General features: G+C 38.9%; 1 protein-coding gene across 2 annotated transcripts in view; it reads right to left on the reverse strand.

Annotated features, from left to right (window-relative positions):
* Positions 1–16,979: 16,979 nt before the first annotated feature.
* SYNPR (synaptoporin) overlaps positions 16,980–20,615 on the reverse strand; it is a 364,805-nt gene continuing 361,169 nt past the window's right edge. For both annotated transcript variants that reach the window (XM_037136098.2, XM_037136099.2), the window contains one exon: positions 16,980–18,926. In XM_037136098.2, coding sequence (XP_036991993.2) covers positions 18,669–18,926 — 258 coding nt within the window. In that variant the 3' untranslated portion in view covers positions 16,980–18,668. The remainder of the gene's footprint in view (positions 18,927–20,615) is intronic.

Here is a 20,615-nt window from a genome sequence, read left to right on the forward strand (position 1 = left end):
CCTCGGTCCTCCTCCATTTCACCTTCCTCTTGCTTTGTCTTATTTAATTTTTAAATTTTATTTTCTACTTTTTAGCCTGGTTTCTAATCCTTACACTTATTATTTCTCCTTCCTCTATCCTCTCAAATTCATTTTTCTTTCCTTTAAGCATCTCACAATTATTTTTTCTTCTTTTTTTTCTTATAATATTATTATTCTCTTTCCACCTTTATGAAACTTTGATCCTTTGTTATGGGTATCACTGCAGTGGTTGTTTTTCTTCAGTTTGGTGCTTATTTTTTCACTATTTTTCTCCAGACCTCATATGTTATTCTTCCTGTTTCTTGCTCTAGTTTGCTCTATTCCCCTCTATGTATTTATGCTGTAAATTTTAGTTTCTTGTTTCCTCTGCTTTGTTTCTATACCCTACTCTTCTTATTTCTTATCCTCCAGCCATCTTGAAATTATTTTTCTTTCCATTAATTACCTCATATTTTTTCCTTTTGTATAATATTCTTACTCTTTCCAACCTTATTAATCTTAGCTCATTTGTTGTTGATATAGCAATAGTGGTTGGAAGGTGTATTTGCTGGTGTAGGTTTTGTTTGTAAGGTTGTTTTGTTTTCTTATGGCAGCTCCTTTCTTATGGCAGGGGAGAATGACCATCATAAACAAATCAACAAACAAATGTTGGAGAGGATGTGGAAAAAAGGAACCCTAGTATAGTGCTTGTGGGAATGCAGACTGGTGCAGCCACTGTAGAAAACATTATAGAATTTCCTCAGAAAACTAAAAATGAAACTGCCTTTTGAGCTGGAAGTTCCACTGCTGAGATTATACCCTAAGAGCCCTGAAACACCAATCCAAAAGAACCTATGCACCCCAATATTCATAGTATCACAATGTACAATAGCCAAGTTCTGGAAGCAACCTCAGTGACCATTATTAAATGAGTGAATAAAAAAAACCCAAAACTGTGGTACCTTTACACAGTGGAATACTATGTAGCAGAAAAAAAGAAGGAGCTCCTACCCTTTGTGACAACATAGATGGATCTGGAGAGCATTATGCTAAGTGCAATAAGCGAGACAGTGAGGGACAAATATCATATGATCTCACCTTTAACTGGAACAGAATCAATACAAGAAGAAAGCAAACAAAATATAACCAGAGACGTTGAAATAAAGAACAATCTAACAATAGCCAGAGAGGAGGGGGTAAGGGGACAGAGGGGAGAAGGATTTTCAGGAACTATTATAAAGGACACATGGACAAAACCAAGGGGGAGGGTGGAACCAAGGGAGGGAAGTGGGTTTGGTTGGGGTGGGAGAAGTGGTGAGGAAAAAATGCAGAGAACTGTAATTGAACAACAATAAAATAATTTTTAAAAAATGATGGAGAGATAGATAGAGAGAGAGAGAGAGGAAAACAAGTACAAAGGGAAATAGTGGCAGTGAATAAGTACCTGTCATTAAATCTAAAATCTAAATGGATTATATGCTCCAGTCAAAGGACATAAGAGAGCTGAATGGATAAAAAAAGATCTGCATTTATGTTGTCTACAAGAGAGCCAGTTAGAACAAAATCTATATAGGCTGAAAGTGAAATGATGGTAGGACAAGAACAAACCTCAACAAATTTTTTTTTTGATTTTTAAAATTTTATTTAGTTATTTTTCAAGTACAGTTTTTTGTCTATTTTTCCCATCCCAGCCTCTCCTGCCCCTTGCTCCCCACCTCCCTCCCATTTCCTCCCCCCCCTTAGTTCTCGTCCCTGTGTCCTTCCTATTTGTTCCTCCAAATCCCTCCCCCTTTTTCCCCCTTAACTTCCCTTCCTTCTCCCCTCTGGTCACTATCCCCTTGTTCTCTATTTCAGTGTCTTTGTTTTTTGGGGTTTTTTTTTTCCTGCTTACTTGTTTGTTTTGTTGTTTAGCTTCCTGTTAAAGGTGAGATCATATGGTATTTGTCTTTCAGCACCTGGCCTATTTCACTCAGCATAATGCTTTCCAGTTCCATCCATGTTGTTGCAAAGCGTAGTAGCTCCTTCTTTCTCTCTGCAGCATAGAATTCCATTGTGTATATGTACCACAATTTTTGGATCCATTCATTTACTGATGGGCACCTAGGTTGCTTCCAACTCTTGGCTATTGTAAATTGTGCTGCTATGAACATTGTGGTGCATAGGTTCTTTGATATTGATGTTTTAGGATTCTTAGGATATAATCCTAGCAGTGGAATTGCTGGGTCAAAAGGCAGGTCGATTTTTATTTTTCTGAGAAAAATCCATACTGTTTTCCATAATGGTTGTACCAGTCTGCACTCCCACCAACAGTGAACTAAGGACCCCGTTTCCCCCACATCCCCTCCAACATTTGTTGTTTGTTGCTTTGTTTATGATAGCCATCCTGACTGGTGTAAAGTGGTATCTCATTGTGGTTTTAATTTGCATCTCTCTGATAGCTAACGATATTGAGCATTTCTTCATGTGTCTCTGAATGTTCTGTATGTCCTCCTTGGAGAAGTGTTTGTTCAAGTCCTTTTCCCATTTTCTAATTGGGTTGGGTGTCTTCTTAGAGTGGAGTCACGTAAGTTCTTTGTATATTTTAGAGATTAAACCTTTGTCTGAGGTATCATTGGCAAATATGTTTTCCCATACAGTTGGTTGTCTTTTTAATTTAATACTGTTTTCTTTAGCCATGCAGAAGCTTTTTATTTTGATGAGATCCCATTTGTTTATTCTTTCCTTTACATTCCTTGCTCTAGGGGACATATCAGTAAAGAAGTTGCTGCGTGAAATATCTGAGATTTTCTTGCCAATGTTCTCCTCTAGGACTTTAATGGTGTTATGACTTACATTTAAGTCTTTTATCCACCTTGAATTTATTTTGGTGTATGGTGTAAGTCTGTGCTCAAGTTTCATTTTTTTGCATGTAGCTGTCCAGTTCTCCCAACACCATTTGTTGAAGAGGCTATCTTTACTCCATTTTATGTTACTGCCCCCTTTGTCGAATATTAATTGACTGTAGAGAGTTGGGTTGATTTCTGGGCTCTCTGTTCTGTTCCATTGGTCTATGTGCCTGTTTTTATGCCAGTACCAGGCTGTTTTGATTACAGTGGCCTTGTAATACAGTTTGATATCAGGTATTGTGATCCCCCCCTACTTTGTTCTTCTTTCTCAAAAGAGCAGCTGCTATTCGAGCTCGTTTATGGTTCCATATAAATTTTCGAAGTGTTTGTTCTATGTCTGTGAAATATGCCATTGGTACTTTAATAGGTATTGCATTGAATCTGTATATTGCTTTGGGTAGTATGGACATTTTGATAATGTTAATTCTTCCAATCCATGAACAAGGTATATGTTTCCATTTGTTTGTGTCTTCCTTGATTTCGTTCTTCAGGGCTGTGTAGTTTTCTGCATACAGGTTTTTTACCTCCTTGGTTAGGTTTATTCCCAGATATTTTATTTTTCTTTTTGCTATATCAAATGGGATTTTTCTCTTTATTTCTGCTTCTGCTGATTCACTGTTGGTATACAAAAATGCCTTTGATTTCTGGATATTGACTTTATAACCAGCTGTTTTGCCAAACTCATCAATTAGTTTGAGGAGTTTTTGGGTAGAGTCTATAGGATTTTCCATGTACACTATCATGTCATCTGCAAACAGTGACAGTTTTGTTTCCTCCTTTCCTATTTGGATGCCTTTTATTTCCTTTTCTTGCCTGATCGCTGTGGCTAAAACTTCCAATACTATATTGAATAGAAGTGGTGAAAGTGGACAACCTTGTCTTGTTCCTGATCTTAGTGGAAAAGCTTTTAGTTTTTTCCCGTTGAGTATGATATTGGCTGTAGGTCTCTCATATATGGCCTTTATTATTTTGAGAAATGCTCCTTGTATTCCCACTTTGCTGAGTGTTTTTATCATAAATGGGTGTTGTACCTTATCAAAAGCTTTTTCTGCATCTATTGATATGATCATGTGATTTTTGTCTTTGCTTTTGTTTATATGATGTATTACATTTACTGATTTGCGAATATTGAACCATCCTTGCATTCCTGGGATGAATCCTACTTGATCATGGTGTATGATCTTTTTGATATGTTGTTGGATGCGATTTGCCAATATTTTGTTGAGGATTTTAGCATCTATGTTCATCAGCGATATTGGCCTGAAGTTTTCTTTCTTTGTTGTATGTCTATCTGGTTTTGGAATTAAGATGATGCTGGCTTCATAAAAAGAATTTGGGAGTTTTCCATTCTTCTGAAATTTTTGAAATAGTCTGTGGAGAATAGGGGTTAGCTCTTCCTTAAATGCTTTGTAGAATTCTCCTGTGAAACCATCTGGTCCGGGGCTTTTGTGTGATGGGAGTTTTTTGATTACTGCTTCAATTTCTTTTGCTGTTATTGGTGAATTTAGATTTTCTGCTTCTTTTTCACTGAGTTTTGGAAGATTGTATTTTTTCTAGAAATGTGTCCATTTCCCCTAGGTTTTCAAATTTCTTGGCATACAGTTCTTCATAGTAATTTCTTACAATCTCTTCTATTTCTGTGGTATCAGTTGTAATCTCTCCTTTTTCATTTCTGATTGTGTTTATTTGTGTCCTCTCTCTTCTTTTCTTGATGAGCCTACTTAAAGGCTTGTCTATTTTGTTTATCTTCTCAAAGAACCAACTCCCTGGATTCACTGATCCTTAAAATTGTGCTTTTAGTTTCTATGTCATTTAATTCTGCTCTAATCTTGGTTATTTCCTTCCTTCTGCTTGCTCTGGGCTGTCTTTGTTGTTGTTCCTCAAGTTCTTGCAGGCGTATGGTTAGGTTGTTTGTTTGAAATGTTTCTATATTCTTTAGGTAGGCCTGTATTGCTATAAACTTCCCTCTCAGGACTGCTTTCGCTGTGTCCCATAAGTTTTGGGTTGTTGTGTGATCATTTTCATTTGTTTCCAGAAATGTTTTGATTTCTTCCCTAATTTCATTCTTGACCCATTCATTGTTTAATAGCATACCATTCAGTCTCCATGTTTTTGGGTGCTTTGGGTTTTTTTCTTTGGGGTTGGTTTCTAATTTCAGTGCCTTGTGGTCAGAGAAGATGCTTGGTATGATTTCAATTTTCTTGAATTTGTTGAGGCTCCTTTTGTGTCCTATCATGTGGTCTATCTTTGAGAATGTTCCATGTACATTTGAAAAGAATGTGTATTTAGCTTCTTTGGGATGAAGGGCTCTATATATATCAGTTAAGTCCATTTCATCTAGGGTGTTGTTTAATGCCACAATGTCTTTTTTGATAATTTGTTTGGAAGATCTGTCCATTTTTGATAGTGGGGGTGTTCAAATCCCCTACTATGATTGTGTTGCTGTCAATATCTTTCTTGAAGTCCTCTAAGATTTTCTTGATATATTTGGGTGCCCCTATGTTTGGTGCATATATGTTTACAATGTTAATGTCTTCTTGGTGGATTCTTCCCTTGAGTATAATGAAATGACCTTCTGGGTCTCTCTTTACAGCCTTTTTTTTGAAGTCTATTTTGTCTGATATGAGAATTGCTACCCCAGCTTTTTTTCTTGTCCGTTTGCTTGGAAAACTTGTTTCAGCCTTTCACTTTTAGTCTGTGATGGTCTTTTGTCCTGAGGTGAGTCTCTTGTAGGCAGCATATGTGTGGGTCATGCTTTCTTATCCATTGAGCTATTCTGTGTCTTTTGATTGGAGAATTTAATCCATTTATGTTTAAGGTTATTATTGATAGGTACTTATTCATTGCCATTTTTGTACCTGTGTTCCTCTCTGTCTCCCTCTTATCCTTCCTTCCCTTAAAGCAGTCCTTTTAGTATTTCTTGTAGAGCTGGTTTGGTGGAGGCATATTCTTTTAGACTTCTTTTGTCTTGGAAGCTCTTTATTTGGCCTTCTATCTTGATTGAGAGCCTTGCTGGGTAAAGTAGCCTTGGTTGTAGGCCTCTGGTTCTCATTACTTGAAATATTTCTTGCCATTCTCTTCTTACTTGAAGTGTTTCCATTGAGAAGTCGGTAGCTAACCTTATTGGGGCTCCCTTGTATGTTATTTCTTTTATCTCCCTTGCTGCCTTTAAGATTCTCTCTTTGTCTTGGAATTTTGCCATTTTGATGATGATGTGTCTTGAGGTGGGCCTCCTTGGGTTCCTCTTGATTGGGACTCTCTGTGATTCCTGGATTTGTGAGACTTTTTCTCTTATCAAATTAGGAAAATTTTCTCTCATTACTCGTTCAAATACATTTTCTATCCCTTGTTCTTCTTCTTCTCCTTCTGGTATTCCTATTATTCGTATATTATTACGTTTCATATTGTCTTGCATTTCTCTTAATCCCTCTTCATTCTTTCTGAGCCTCTTTTCATTTTCTTGCTCTTTCTGTGAGATGCTTTCTACCCTGTCCTCCAACTCACTAATCCTATCCTCCGCTTCATCTATCCTACTTTGGAAACTTTCTACTGTGTACTTCAATTCGGAAATTGTATTCTTCATTTCCTCTTGTCTCTTGCTGATGGTTTCCATTTCCTTTTTGATGTTGCTGTAGTTTGCAGAGAGATCATTATAATTTCCCTGTAGTTTCTGGTAGCTCACTGTGAGCTCTTTGAGCTCTTTGAACTTCGTAATAACCAGTGCTTTGAATTCACTGTCTGATAGTTGATCAGCGTCTATTTCATCTAACATTCTTTCTGAAGTTTCTGCTTTTTCTTTCATTTGGGGATTGTTTCTTTGTCTTCCCATTGTTTGAGACTCTTCTTGTTAGTCTCTGCTTCCAAAATTGATCTGTTCTGAAACACTGGTTTTATGGTGTAAACTTCTGTGGTATGTTCCTTGTGAAGTTCAATGGTACAGACTCCTTGAAGTTTCTTGATGTTCTTCGTCTCCACCTACACTCACGCTGGTCCTCGCACTGGTCTCTGCGTTGGTCGCCTACCACTGCTGAATGTCCCGGCTCTAGTAGCCGCCTCCTCAAGCACACAGGCCCGTTACTAGGGCAGTGGCACAGATGCTGGGAATGTCCTGGCTCCCGTATCTGGCTCTCTCTGCCGCCCAGGGCCGTCACAATGGCTTGGAGTGTCCCGGTTTCCGTACCTGACTCCCCGGCGTCTAGTCCTGTCTCTATGGCAGTGGCACAGAGGCTTAGAAAGTCCCAACTCCCGTACCTGATTCCCCAGTGTCCAATCCCCTTGCTATGGCAGCAGCACAGGGTTTGTGACCCTCCCAGTTCCCGTAGAGGGATCCTCTGCCACCCCGGGCTATCTCAGGGGTTTGGAGTGTCCAGGCTTCCGTACCTGACTCCCCGAGGTCCAGTCCCGTCGCTATGGCAGCGGCACAGGATTTGAGAGCTTCCCGGCTCCCGTAGCTGGCTCCTCAGCTGCGTCACAGGGGCTTGGAGAGTCCCAGCTTCCGTACCTGACTCCCCGACGTCCAGTCCCGTCGCTATGGCAGCGGCCCAGGATTTGAGAGCTTCCCGGCTCCCGTAGCTGTCTCCTCAGCTGTGTCACAGGGGTTTGGAGTGTCCGGGCTTCCGTACCTGGCTCCTCAGCGTCCAGTCTGGTCGCTATGGCAGCGACACAGGATTTGAGAGCTTCCCGGCTCCCGTAGCTGGCTCCTCACGGTCCAGGCCTGTCTCTATGGCGGTGTCACAGGGGCCTTTGGTGTCCCAGCTCCTGCAACTGACCCTTCTGTTGCCCAGGCTAGTAGCTATGGCATCTGCACAAGAGTGTCCCCGCTCTGGTTCCTGACTCCTCTGTCTCCCAGGACCGTCACAGGGGCTTGGAGTGTCCGGCTTCCGTACCTGAGGCCCCGGCTCCCAGGCCTGTTGCTCTGGCGGCAGTACAGGGGCCGCGTGAGACCCAGCTCCGGTAGCTGACTCTGCTGCCGTCTGGTGTTTCAGCGTCGGTCACAATCTCTGGTCTTTTAATTTCATAAATGCTGGGTAACCGATGGTTTATTGTGCTGTTTATCCATAGATCTGCCAGGATTTTCACCCATGAGTACAGGAGCTAGTATCTGCTCCATCTTACTCCGTCGCCATCTTCCCAGCATCCCTCCAACCTCAACAAATTTAAGAAGATTGATATCATGTCAAGCATCTTCTCGGATGACAATGGCTTGAAACCAAAACCAACCCCAAGGAAAAATGTCAGAAACATTCAAATACATGGATATTGAATAATACATTATTGAATAACGAATGGGTTAACAATGAGATAAAAGAAGAAATAAAAAAGCTCCAGAAAACAAAAGAAAATGGACACACAATAACCCAAAACCTGTTTCACAGCAAAGGAAGTTGTGAGAGGAAAATTATAATATAGGCCTACCTAAAGCAAATAGAAAAAAAATTTTTTTAAATATTTTATTTATTTATCTTTAGAGGGGAAAGGAAGGAGAGAGGGAGAGAAGCATCAATGTATGGTTGCTTTTCATGCATCCCCTGCTGGGAACTGGCCTGCAGGGAACCGGCCTGCAACCCAGGCATGTGCCCTGACTGGGAATTGAACCGAGATTGTCTGGTTCGCAGGCCCACACTCAATCCACTGAGCTACACCAGCCAGGGTGCAAATAGAAAATTTTAAATAAAGAACAAACTTTACATCTACAAGAAATGGAGGAACAAGAAAAAAGCCCAGAGAGAGAGCAGAAGGAAGAAAATAATCAAGATCAGAGCAAATTAAATAACATAAAGCCTAAAAAATAATTCAAAGGATCAACAAATCCAGGAGCTGTTTTTTAAAAGATAAAGAAAATTGACAACCTTTAACCAGACTCATCAAGAAAAAAAGGGAGAGTACCCAAATCAACAAAATCAGAAACAAAAGAGGAGAAATTGCAACAAATACCACAGAAATACAAAGGATTGTAAGAAATCACTATGATCAACTACATGCCAAGAAATTGCACTACCTGGGCAAAATGAACAAATTTATAAAAACATACAGTCATCCAAAATGAATCAAGAAGAATCAGAAAGCCTAAATAGAGCAATAACAAAATGAATTAAGAAGAAACAGAAAACCTAAATGGAGCAATAACAACTAGTGAAATTGAAGCAAAAGTCTAAAAACCCCTGGCATATAAAAACCTTGGATTGTATGGCTTCACAGGCCAATTTTACCAAATATTCAAAGAAGAACTAACTCCTATTCTTCTAAAAATTATACCAAAAAATTCAAGAAGTGTCTGACTCCCAAAGTCTTCAATTCAAGATTCCCAAACTCTTTTTATGAAGTCAGTATTATTCTAATTCCAAAATGAAGTAAGGACATAACAACAAAAATTATAGGCCAATATTTTTGATGAACATAGATACTAAAATCATCAACAAAGGTTTGGCAATTTGGATCCAGCAATGTATTAAGAAGATCATGACCATGATCAAATGGGATTCATCCCAGGGATGCAAGGAAGGTATAATACTTATAAATCAATAAATATAATATACCACATAAACAAAATGAAGGACAAAAACCACATGATCATAGCAAAAGATTCTGAAAAAGTATTTGATAAAATCAAGCACTCATTTATGATAAAAAAACATTCAGCAAAGTAGGAATGGATGGAACATACTTCAAGATAATAAAGGCCACATATGAGAAACCTACAGCCAACATCATACTCAATGGACAAAAACTAAAAGCTTTTCCTTTAGGTTCAGGAACAAGACAGGGGTGTCTACTTTCATCACTCCTATTCAATATAGACTAGAAGTTCTAGCCACAGTGATCAGACAAGTAAAAGAAATAAAATGCATCCAAATAAAGAAGGAAGAAGTAAAACTGTCATTATTTAGAGATGATATGATAGTATACAGAGAAAACTTTATAGTCTCCACCAAAAAACTGCTTGGCCTACTGAGTGAATTTGGAAAAGTAGTGAGATACAAAGTCAATATTCAGAAATCAAAGGTATTTTTGTATACCAACAATGACATATCAGAAAGAGAAACTAGGGGAAAAAATCCATTTACTACAGCAACAAGCAAAATAAGGTACCTAAGAATAAATTGAACCAAGGAGGTAAAAGAACTGTACTCAGAAAATAATAGAACACTGAAGAAAGAAATTGAAGAAGATACAAATAAATGAAAGCCTATGCCCTGTTCATGGATTAGAAGTATTAACATAAGCCTGGTAACACCAACTGGGTGGTGTAGCTCAGTTGGTTGAGCACGGGCCTGTGAACCAATGGATTGCGGTTCGATTCCCAGTCAGGACACATGCCTGGGTTGCAGGCCAGTTCCCAGCAGGGGATGCACAAGAGGCAACCACACATTGATGTTTCTCTCCCTCTCTCCTTCCCCGCCCCTCTAAAAGATAAATAAATAAAATCTTTTTAAAAAGTAGTAACATTATTAAAATGTCCATACTACCCAAAGCAATCTATAGATTTATCACAATCCCTATGAAAATACCAATAGCATATTTCACTGATATAAAGTATTCCAAAAATGTATATGAAACCAAAAAAGACACCTAATAGCCTCAGCAATCTTAGAAAGAAGAATAAAGTTAGAGACATCCCAACATCAGATATCAAACTATACTACAAGACCACTGTAATCAAAACAGCTCGGTACTGGCATAGGAACAGATGCATAGATCAATGGAACAGAATAGGATACCCAGAAATAAACCCAGGAGTCTACAGTCAATTAATGTTTAACAAAGGGGGCACAAGCATATAATGGAGTAAAAATAGCCTCTTCAATAAATGGAGTTGGGAGAACTGGACTGGTACATGTAAAAAAAAAATGAAATGAGACCACCAACTTATACCATATACCAGAATAAACTCTAATAAAAGACTTAAATATAAGTCCTGATACCATTGAAGGCCTAGGGGAAATAGGCAGTAAAATTTCAGATATCACATGTAGCAATATTTTTGCCAATATATTTCCTAAGGCAAGGGAAATAAAGAGAAAAGAGGGAAATAAACAAATGGGACTACATCATACTAAAAAGCTCTTGCACAGCTAAAGAAACCATCATCAACATGAAAAGAGAATCATCTATGTGGGAAAACACCTTTGCCAATGGTACCTTGGGCAAGAGTTTGTCCTTCAAAATATATAAAGAACTCATACAAGTCAACACCAGGAAGACAAACAGTCCTACTAAAAAATGGGCAAAGGACCTGAATAGACTTTTCTCCAGGAAGGATATACTGATGGCCAGAAGACATATGAAAAGATGCTCAACATCTCTAACCATCAGAGAAATGCAAATTAAAACCACAATAAAATATCACCTCATACCTGTCAGAATGGCTATCATTAATAAATCAACAAACAACAAGTGCTGGGAAGGATGCAGAGAAAAGGGAACCCTAGTGCACTATTGGTTGGAATTCAGACTGGTGCAGCCACTGTGGAAAACAATATGGGATTTCTTAAAAAAAAAACCCACAACACCCCCCACACCACACAAAACTAAACTAAAAATGGAACTGCTATTTGACCCAGAAGTTCCACTGCTAGGAATATAACCTAAGAATGCCAAATCACCAATTCAAAAGAATATACGCACCCCTATTTTCATAGCAGTTATTTATAATAGTCAAGTGCTAGAAACAGCCTAAGTGTCCATCAGTGGATGAGTGGGTCAAAAAAAACCAAACAAACAAAGAAAAACCTGTGGTATATTATATAATGGAATACTGCAGAGCAGAAAGAAAGAAGGAACTCCTACATTTTGTGACAGCATGAATGGACTGGAGAATATTATGCTAAGTGAAATAAGCCAGTCAAAGACAAATATGATATGATATCACTTATAAGAGAAACCTAATGAACAAAATGCATTAGTGAGCAAAACAGAACCAGATAAATAGAAACAAGGAACAGACTGGCAACATCCAGAGATAAAGGGGGAGATTGATAATGGCAGAAAGAAGTGAAAGGGACTAGACATAGAGCATGTATGAATGACTTATGGACATGGACAACAGTGTGAGTATTGACTGTGAGACTGGGTGGTGGAATAGGTGGAGGAGGGCAAAGGTGGAAAAATTGGAACTGTAATAGAATAACAGTTAAAAGTATGAATTCAGGTTTCTCTGACTACAAGCTGATGTGTTCACCCTTCTGCTAAGAATTCACATTATCAATTTACATCGATAAAGCTAATGACAGGATCTACCAATGACTAAAGGTGCGACTCAGCTCTTAATTTCAGGACATAAATCTGGACCTCAGATCCCATCTGAAGTGGTTGTCTGTGCTGAAAAGTACGATCATCTTGAGTGCATGTGGCACCATGCTGCTAAGTCCTGTGGAAGCATATACCATTACTAACTATGAAATTTTAATAGAAGGTCTAAGAGTTTGAAGAGAGCCACACTAACAAAGGACTTCTAAAATGGCTAGTAATACTCAGGACAACATGTCAGCTATGAAATTATCAAATTCTACAAGTAATGCGACAATGAAGATCAGTCTGAATAGTCTTAAATGTCTGAAAAGATCAGAGAAGAAAATATCTAGGAAAAATATCAGTTCACAGGAAAAAGGGAAAAATGTTTGAAATAAGAAAAACTTTTGCGTTTGTATTTTGCTTTTCTTTTATTCACCAAAATGTCATGAAAGCAGGTAACATGTCATATGGAATTGTTTCTAAAAAGCAGGGAGATGACTTTACATTCATAAGAGCCAGTGGAAAACTATGACTTGTTCACAGCACAAGCCAATTAGACCCTTTTAAGCCACAAGAGATCAAGTAATCAAAATATGAATCAAAGATCATAGGATCAAAGACAAAACCCTTTCCTAACTACCGGGAAATCTATTAGACTTATTACGACCTCCTTCAAGTGTTTTGTTCAATAAACCAGGGTACAGATAGTGGGGGACCTGCCTGGTAAATGAAAATACTCACCTAGGCTTCAAATATTTTTCACAGAAAAACAGGGCTCCCAGGAAGTCTTCTTGTGTCTTCATCTTAGCTTTTTATATCTAGTATGCATTATTCATGGAGGTGAGTTCCAGTGGGTACTGTAGGAGCCAGGGACATTCTTGGAATGATTGCTGTCAGCCAACAGGATTTGAAGAACACTCGGCTGAGCCCTAAAATCCAGTGAAGCCTCAGACTCTATGCTAAACATGCCAGGAAGTTATTCATAGATCAACTGGATCTTTAGCAGTCTTAATGACTTAATTAATGATTTGTGTCTGATTTCATTCACATTGGTAAATTGCTCTGACAAAAGCTATCCTTCTGGTAAGGACTCAGTTCACTATGGAAGGTCAAAGGGTCCTTCCAAGCTACACTTGATGGTCTGGGTCTGTGTTAATTGTGCCAGTCTGAAAGACAGCACAGTTGGATTAAAATACAGCAGGGTGGTCAGGTAGCACTTTTGAGATTTTAGCAAGAGCCAGAAGTTGGGGACACAGGCAGATCTGGATTTGAATTTGGTGTCTGCCTATTTCCATATCAGTAATCTTGAGCTGACAGGTTACTTAATCTTTATGAATTTCAGTTTTCTCATCTGTTCAATGAGTATGAAATCAATAGTTTATCTTGCATTTCCTGTGAACATTAAATAGAAAAATGGTTAAAATCATGATGCACAGAGTAGATGCAGAGTAGATAGTAGCAATTTACAATTATTTTAATTAATGGAGATGATCACAAAGATTTTTGTTATGATCTAACTTCTCTGCACTTTGCTTTTCTAAACTGTCATTTAGAGTAATACTAGTACCTTTATCATAGTGCTGTTGTAATTAAGTGCAAAATACTGAGTTCATTGGTGGACACATTGTAAGTGCTCAATAAATGTTAGTTACTACTTTATAGTTGTTATGAAAATAGTAATTTTGGGGTAGCTAGATAAAAATCACATGGCATATTGAGGTTAAGTCATATTTATATGCTAGGTTACCTGGGAGTTCATGAAAAAAATCTCTTAGGACAAAAAGCAACTTAAGTTCTTGTCTTTTTATTAGGATTAAGTTGGTGAAGCTACTTAACATAGCCAAATATCAGTGTGGCAGGCATTATCAGTGATGCATATAACCCCTGAATTTACCCTTGCATTCATGCTGCGCTGAGGACTTCCAACTTCCAGTATCTGCTCCATTGCCTGAAGCTATGTCTGCTACACAGCTCTGGGAAGCATCTTTGTCAGGAACAGCCACCTGACCCGTGCACAGAGGGGTCTGAATCATTACTTCCCCAAAGCTGCCATTCAGAGACCGACCAGAGTTCAAGAATAATACCACAGGTCCTTTGTCCTTGTTGGGGTAACTGTGAGTGGTAGGTGTTTTGCTCTGTGTCTCAGGTTCTCCAGGATTTTGAGCCCCAGTTGCCCACAGTTGGAACCTTGTCCATAACATAAGATTTATTGGTTCACTTCTCTTCCTTGGTTCACATCCCCAGACCTCTACTGGTACTCAAATTCTTGTCTCAGGGTCTACTTCTGGAGAAACTCAGTTTCAAAGGTGGACAATGGCATCTACATTTTCACTGGGGTGTTGAGTGGATTGAACGAAATCGTAGGTGTTATACATTATCTTTGGACCCCCAAATTTATTCTTACATATTTGTTCTGCTTATTTGTCTTATCATTTGAGTCTTTTAATCTGGAGGGTAAGCTGCCAGATGTCAGGAGCTGTGTTTTGCTCATCTAGAAGTTTGGCTTATAAAAACTCAGGTTTGTATCTTATTCAATAGCCAACTAATATTTGTAGAAGGTTGTAAAGTTCATCAACCCTCCCACACATGACCAGTGCATGACATACCCTATGAGGTAGGATTTCTGTATCTCCATTTTACAGATGAAGTGATAATAATAATGCTCATTGATCACTGGAGTGGGTTATTTTGATATTCTTGTTCCTTTCCCTTGGCCAGCCTCTGATTGCAGACACAGCTGCGAAGGATTATTCCTGCTCATGTTGATGGTGACACCTTCCTGCATGAACTTGCTTTCCAGGGCTCCCCTTTATCCTTCCTTATACTACTTCCCCCAGGAATGGGTGAGGGGAGGACAGTGATAGCACTCATGCCTCTTGCACCAGCCCACTGCCTAATAGTTGTTCAGGCTCAAGGCTTATTGCTCTGAAATCACAGGAGTCTGCTCAGTGGACAGACAAGTACCATCTGCAAATGTGGGAAAATTACCACCCCTGTGGGCAAATCTCAGTCAACATGAGCTGGGGGTTGGTAGAAAAATACTTCCGTTCCTACCCCTTGATGGAAAATTAGTGTAGCATTGTGAATATTATTACTCAGATCCTAATGGAACAGAGCTCCTACAGCCTTCACTAGCAACACCTCTGCTGCAACCTTTTATCAGCTTTTCCTTCTCCTCTGTTTCACTCTCCCCTTCCCTCACTCCTGCCTCCTGGAATCATCTTCTGATTTCAGGGTAACCCAAACTCAGACAGTGCTTACTGTATGCCAGAAGCTGTTCTCATGCCTTTACCTGGCTTACTTTTCCATCTTGATATCAATCCTACCATGTATATATTGCTTTTATCTGTATTGTAGAGATGGGACAACTGAGTGAGTAAGAAGTTTAGAATCTTGCCAAAGTTATTAATTGACCTGCCCATATTCCCCAGTGATTGAGAATGCTCCTGGGGGGTCAACTCCTCTGCATTTCCAGTCTGCATTTGTTTTCAGGCTGTGGTTTCAGGAAAGTCCTAGGGCTTTGGTAAAGGCCTTAAAGAAGAAAAAGGAGAGTTTAGTAAATGACAATGCAGGGATTCTAGCCTGGATGGTCAGATCTCAGAACCACCCTCCTTGCTTAGGTGCTTTACCTCCACCAGAGGACAAAGGCTCAGGGAGGTGAAGTTACACCTGAAGTATATGGCTAGTGAGCAGAGAAGTTGCCATTCCAAATTAGGTCTCCTGGATGCTCCTCCTATTCTTTAAAGACCAGATCTGCTGCTTTGTTGTTGTTGAAACCAGAAGGAATAAAGACAGCTTCGTGAAGTCCTGGTTGAGTTACTGCAGCATGTGAATCTGCTGCTGACTGTGGAAGCATGTCTCTATCTCTATCAGGGCAGGTGAAGCTTTCCATTTATGAGAGCCCTAGTGTTCTTTGGAACTGCTGAGGCTAGTAAAAGGAAATACTGGTTATGGGATTTTCTGCTTTGAAGATTTTTGTGACAGTATAAGAAGCAGAGGCCACTATGGTCCTGGACAGTGCTGAAGGAAGCAGTCAAATCCAGACACCGCCCCCCAAAATGAAAGGGCGGGGAGAACTCAGGCCATTTCCCCTCCCCCCTTTCCCAAACCACTGCCTAAAAGATACTAGAAGTCAAGGCTTCTTTTCTTTTCCCAGGATGTCTTTTATTCTTGCCCTTTTTCAACTCACTCTGCAGCTACTGAAATCTTTTCAGAATGCATCATGTTTCTCCTCTATTTAAAATCCTTCAGTACTTTCCCTTAGCTTCTTTAGGAAAAAGACAGAGTTCTGGATCATGGCCTCCAAATAGCATTTCACTTGTGCACTCATCAGCATCCACTCCTCTCACAAAGCCCCCCTTATTTATTATCCACTGGCAACCCTTCATATCCATCCTGCTTCTAACCATCTAAGAGCTTTGCAAGACTGCTATCTGCCTGGGATATTTTCCCTCCCACCCTGTCCTTGTGAAACTTTGTGCCATCTTCAGGCCTGAAGTTCCTTGACTTCTCGCTAACTAGTTCAGGTCCTTCTGATAAATGTTCTCATGGAATTCTGTGCCTCTCTTTGTTACACAGAGCACAATTGGGACATGATTATTTTAATGTCTGTGTCTTCGAATAGAGTTTAAGTTTCTCAAGGTAGGGCATATTTCTTCTTTTGCTCACTATCCTATCCCCATTGCACAGCAATGGGTATATAGAATGTTCTAGACTAGTGGAATGAATGACAGGGTAGGAGACCAAAAACACTGTGCATTTACCCCTTGTTCTTCCATTGTTATAGGAAATCAGGTTCTTTGATTGTGATTCTCCATTATCCAGCCAGCAGTGTATGCAATAACTTTATTAAGGTCAAAAAGATATTACAATACAGATTTATCCAACAGAATCCAGGAACTGGATACAAATATCAAGACTGTTTTGTGTTAAAATGCTTCCAACATCACATATCACACAATGAGCTTATACATTGATACCAACTTTTATCCAGAAGTACAGATGCTCAGCTTTTCCCCACAGTTGGTGGTGTCTCAATTGAGTTAAAACAGAGGCAAAGATTGGCATTTTCTTGATAATTCATATATTACCAGCCATCATTGTAGGCAATAACTTTATTAAGGTCAAAAAAATATCACATACAGATTTACCCAACAGGATCCAGAAACTGATTATAGATATCAAGACTGTTTTGTGTTAAAATTGTTCCAACATCACAGATCACACAATGAGTTTATACATTGATACGAATGTTTCTCTAAAAGTACAGATGCTCAGCTTTTCCTCACTGTTGGGCCCTGGTGTTTCAATTGAGTTAAAACAAAGAGATGAAGATTGGCATTTTCTCGATAATGTATACATTCTTGGGGGCGGGGAGGACTCGTATTTCATGAAAACCCTTTTTTGGATATGGAGTGGCTCATGGAAGGAAGTTTTAATTTATGGATAATATTCACATTAGAATCAGTAGTTAGTAAGTTGAGCTAAGACTTGAGAATGTTTAATAATTGAAGAACATATTAAAACATTATAAATAAATAGAATTTAAATGGTTAGCTGGTAATCTAGATTCTTCAGATTATTCTTTAAAAATTAATATGTCAGTACAATAGCTTCTTGACTATAGTGTCTGATATCTGCATCACTATTATTCTATGAAAACAGTACTCCATAAATACAAACAGTTATTGGGCCTATTGTTCTTGGCTCACAGGATAAGATCCACAAAATACCATAGAAAGTTATATGAATGTAAATATTTAGCTAAGTAAATAGAATAAATACTGAGCAATTATAATATAGTAACACTGAATATCTACTAATAAGGAAAAAAGAGCCCCTAGCCTTAATTACAATGCATTCAGAATGGGTGAAGCCAGGAAGATGAATTTGCAAGTTACAAAGTGTGAATACATTTTTTAAATGTCCAGTTAACAAATTCCTGGTGCATACTGGAAAATTTTCATAAATACCATTGGAATGTTCATTTTGTGAAAAATGCCTATTCATGCACTAAATTATTAAGCATTGTTTCATCAAATAAAAAAACGCACACAGAGCAACTGATTAAAACAAATAGAGACTCACAATCCTACAGAGTCTGCAACTAAAAAAAATACATGCACATTGTGATGCACCAAATCATCTTATAGAAATATTAAAATGTCTTTTGCATCAAAATGCATAGGAAAACTCACTGCTATTTAACCTACTTTATGCATATTACATACTAGAGAACTTAAGCTACAAAATATTTCAACTATTTCAACACACATATGAAACACCATGAAAGTATCTGTGTTTATAGCAAGGTATAATATCCAATTAGCCACCTATGATGAATAATATATCTCCTTATGTCATCTCATCTTTAATGATCCTGCCTTAATGAGGATTATAGATCTCTAATTTCTCAATCCTGCCTTAATGAGGATTATAGATCTCTAATTTATATTCAACACTTTCTGCATTAATAACTTACTGAAACCTAAAATATCTTCTGCCACTGGAAGATGGTGACTCTATCTCTAGAAGAATGCAAATACTACCCTTTTAAATTGGATTGGTAAAGGAGGCAGGGCCACTGGACTGTTGGCTGAACTCATCAGAAGATGGCCCCAAACTTGCCTGCTCGCTGTACCCTGCACCAGACCCATAGCTGTCTTGATTGTACCTGCTTTGGTTATAGCTGCTTGAACGTTTCTCCATTGGGTCTGGAAGATATCTCTGTCCTGAGGAATGCCAACCAGTCTCCTTGAAAACAAACCAGATGTTTCCAGCCCAGAGAATAAAGTTCAAGAATCCAAACACCTAAAGGAGAACCAAAGAAAATGAGTTGATACAATGGACAGAAACCCCAGGGGAAAAAATCTCAATTTCAGAAAAATCCTTCACAATATGAAAAGTCACTGTTCATTTCAATGTTGAGGATATCTGACTGTTGAGTTCTTACTACGTGTTAGGCACTTGCACAAAGGGGTTTATCTGTGTCAGTTCAGCTTCTCTAAGAAGGTCCTATTATTATACTCATAGTAAATATGTGAAAACTGAGATTAAGCAAGGTTAAGAATTTTGTTCAAAGTCACATGACTTGGTAAGTAGTAGATGTCAGAGTGGAACCCTTGTTCTGTCTGACCTATAGCCTGGGTATTCCTCTTGGTGTGTAAGATATCTCCAAGGAGTAGGGGGTTATTTTCATTTTAATGATGGTACATTAATTTATAAAGTTGCCTTTGCTTTATGGCTAGAGATACTACTTTTCCATTTATTGTAATGATATAAAGAAAATTAGGCCACTTAAAAAAGTCTGGAATAAACTGTGTACAAAGTATGCTGATAAGGCACATTCATGATTGTGTCCAGAGAGGTTGCCTCCTCTAAATAATTGTTCTTTCTGTGCCTCTCACATTCAGAAGGGAAATACTGAAACCAGACCAGGAATAAAGTGCAAGTTTCAGAGAGGTATAAAGTGTTTTCTCTGGAACTGGGGGTAAGACTTTCCTATGGAATTTTTTTTTATTCTCTGTAAGTGTGTCATGGGGCAAGTCAGAGGTCCAGATGTTAAGTGTTGAATGGATGCAGAAGTGTCCCATGCTTTGAGGCCCCGTTAAAACAGTGGTTCTGCCACCTTTCCCAAGGCAGACTGGTTGATCTGAGAATTAACGATGGGCACTTAGTTTTGATGATACCTATTGGAGATGGCTAACAAAATAGTATGGTACAAAGCTGTATGACATTAAAGTACATTTAGTAACAACCCCAGCACAGTGCTGACCAATCAAAGTGTACTTGAGCTAAAGATCTGGAATAGGGTGCTGGAAGTCCCACTGGGTCAAAATATATCCCTTGGTTACTTAATATTGGGGTGGTCAAGAATGCCCTAGGGGTGGGATTGGGGAGCTAGTATGGTCAAGATGAGCTTGCCGTGGCTAGTGTGGCTCAGTAGATTGCATGCTGGCCTGAGAACCAAAGGGCTGCTGGTCAGGGCACATGCCTGGATTGTGGGCCAGATCCCCAGTTGGGGGCGTGTTAGGGGTAACCACACATGGATGTTTCTCTCCCTCTCTTTCTTCCTCCCTTCTCTTCTCTCTAAAAGTAAATAAATAACATCTTAAAAACAAAGACAAGTGGTTTTGGGGACTTGCTAGCAGCAGGACCTACTTACCAAAGTATTTCAATATTTTAGCTGCAAGTGGATCAGACTGACGAACTGGATATCAGCCTTGGAGTCATCCCCACAGGCTTTGGAATCACAGTGGCATGGGCTCTGCAATTTCTTGCTCTATGTCCTTAGACAGGGCAGTTTGCCTTTGAATCATAGCATTTTTTCCTCATATGAAAAGAAAACAATTATTCCTTCCTTGGGGGAAGGATGTGCATAAAGCAGCTAGATAGTGTTGGGCACATCAGTAAATACTTATTAATTGCTAAGTTATGCTCTGAATTGCTTTCTAAAACATTCCTGTGAATTATTTTCAGTTGACTCTTTTTGTGCATCAT

The sequence above is a fragment of the Artibeus jamaicensis genome, unplaced genomic scaffold (genome assembly GCF_021234435.1).
Source record: "Artibeus jamaicensis isolate MK-2021 breed Jamaican fruit bat unplaced genomic scaffold, CSHL_Jam_final contig_519, whole genome shotgun sequence".
Lineage (NCBI taxonomy): Eukaryota > Metazoa > Chordata > Mammalia > Chiroptera > Phyllostomidae > Artibeus > Artibeus jamaicensis.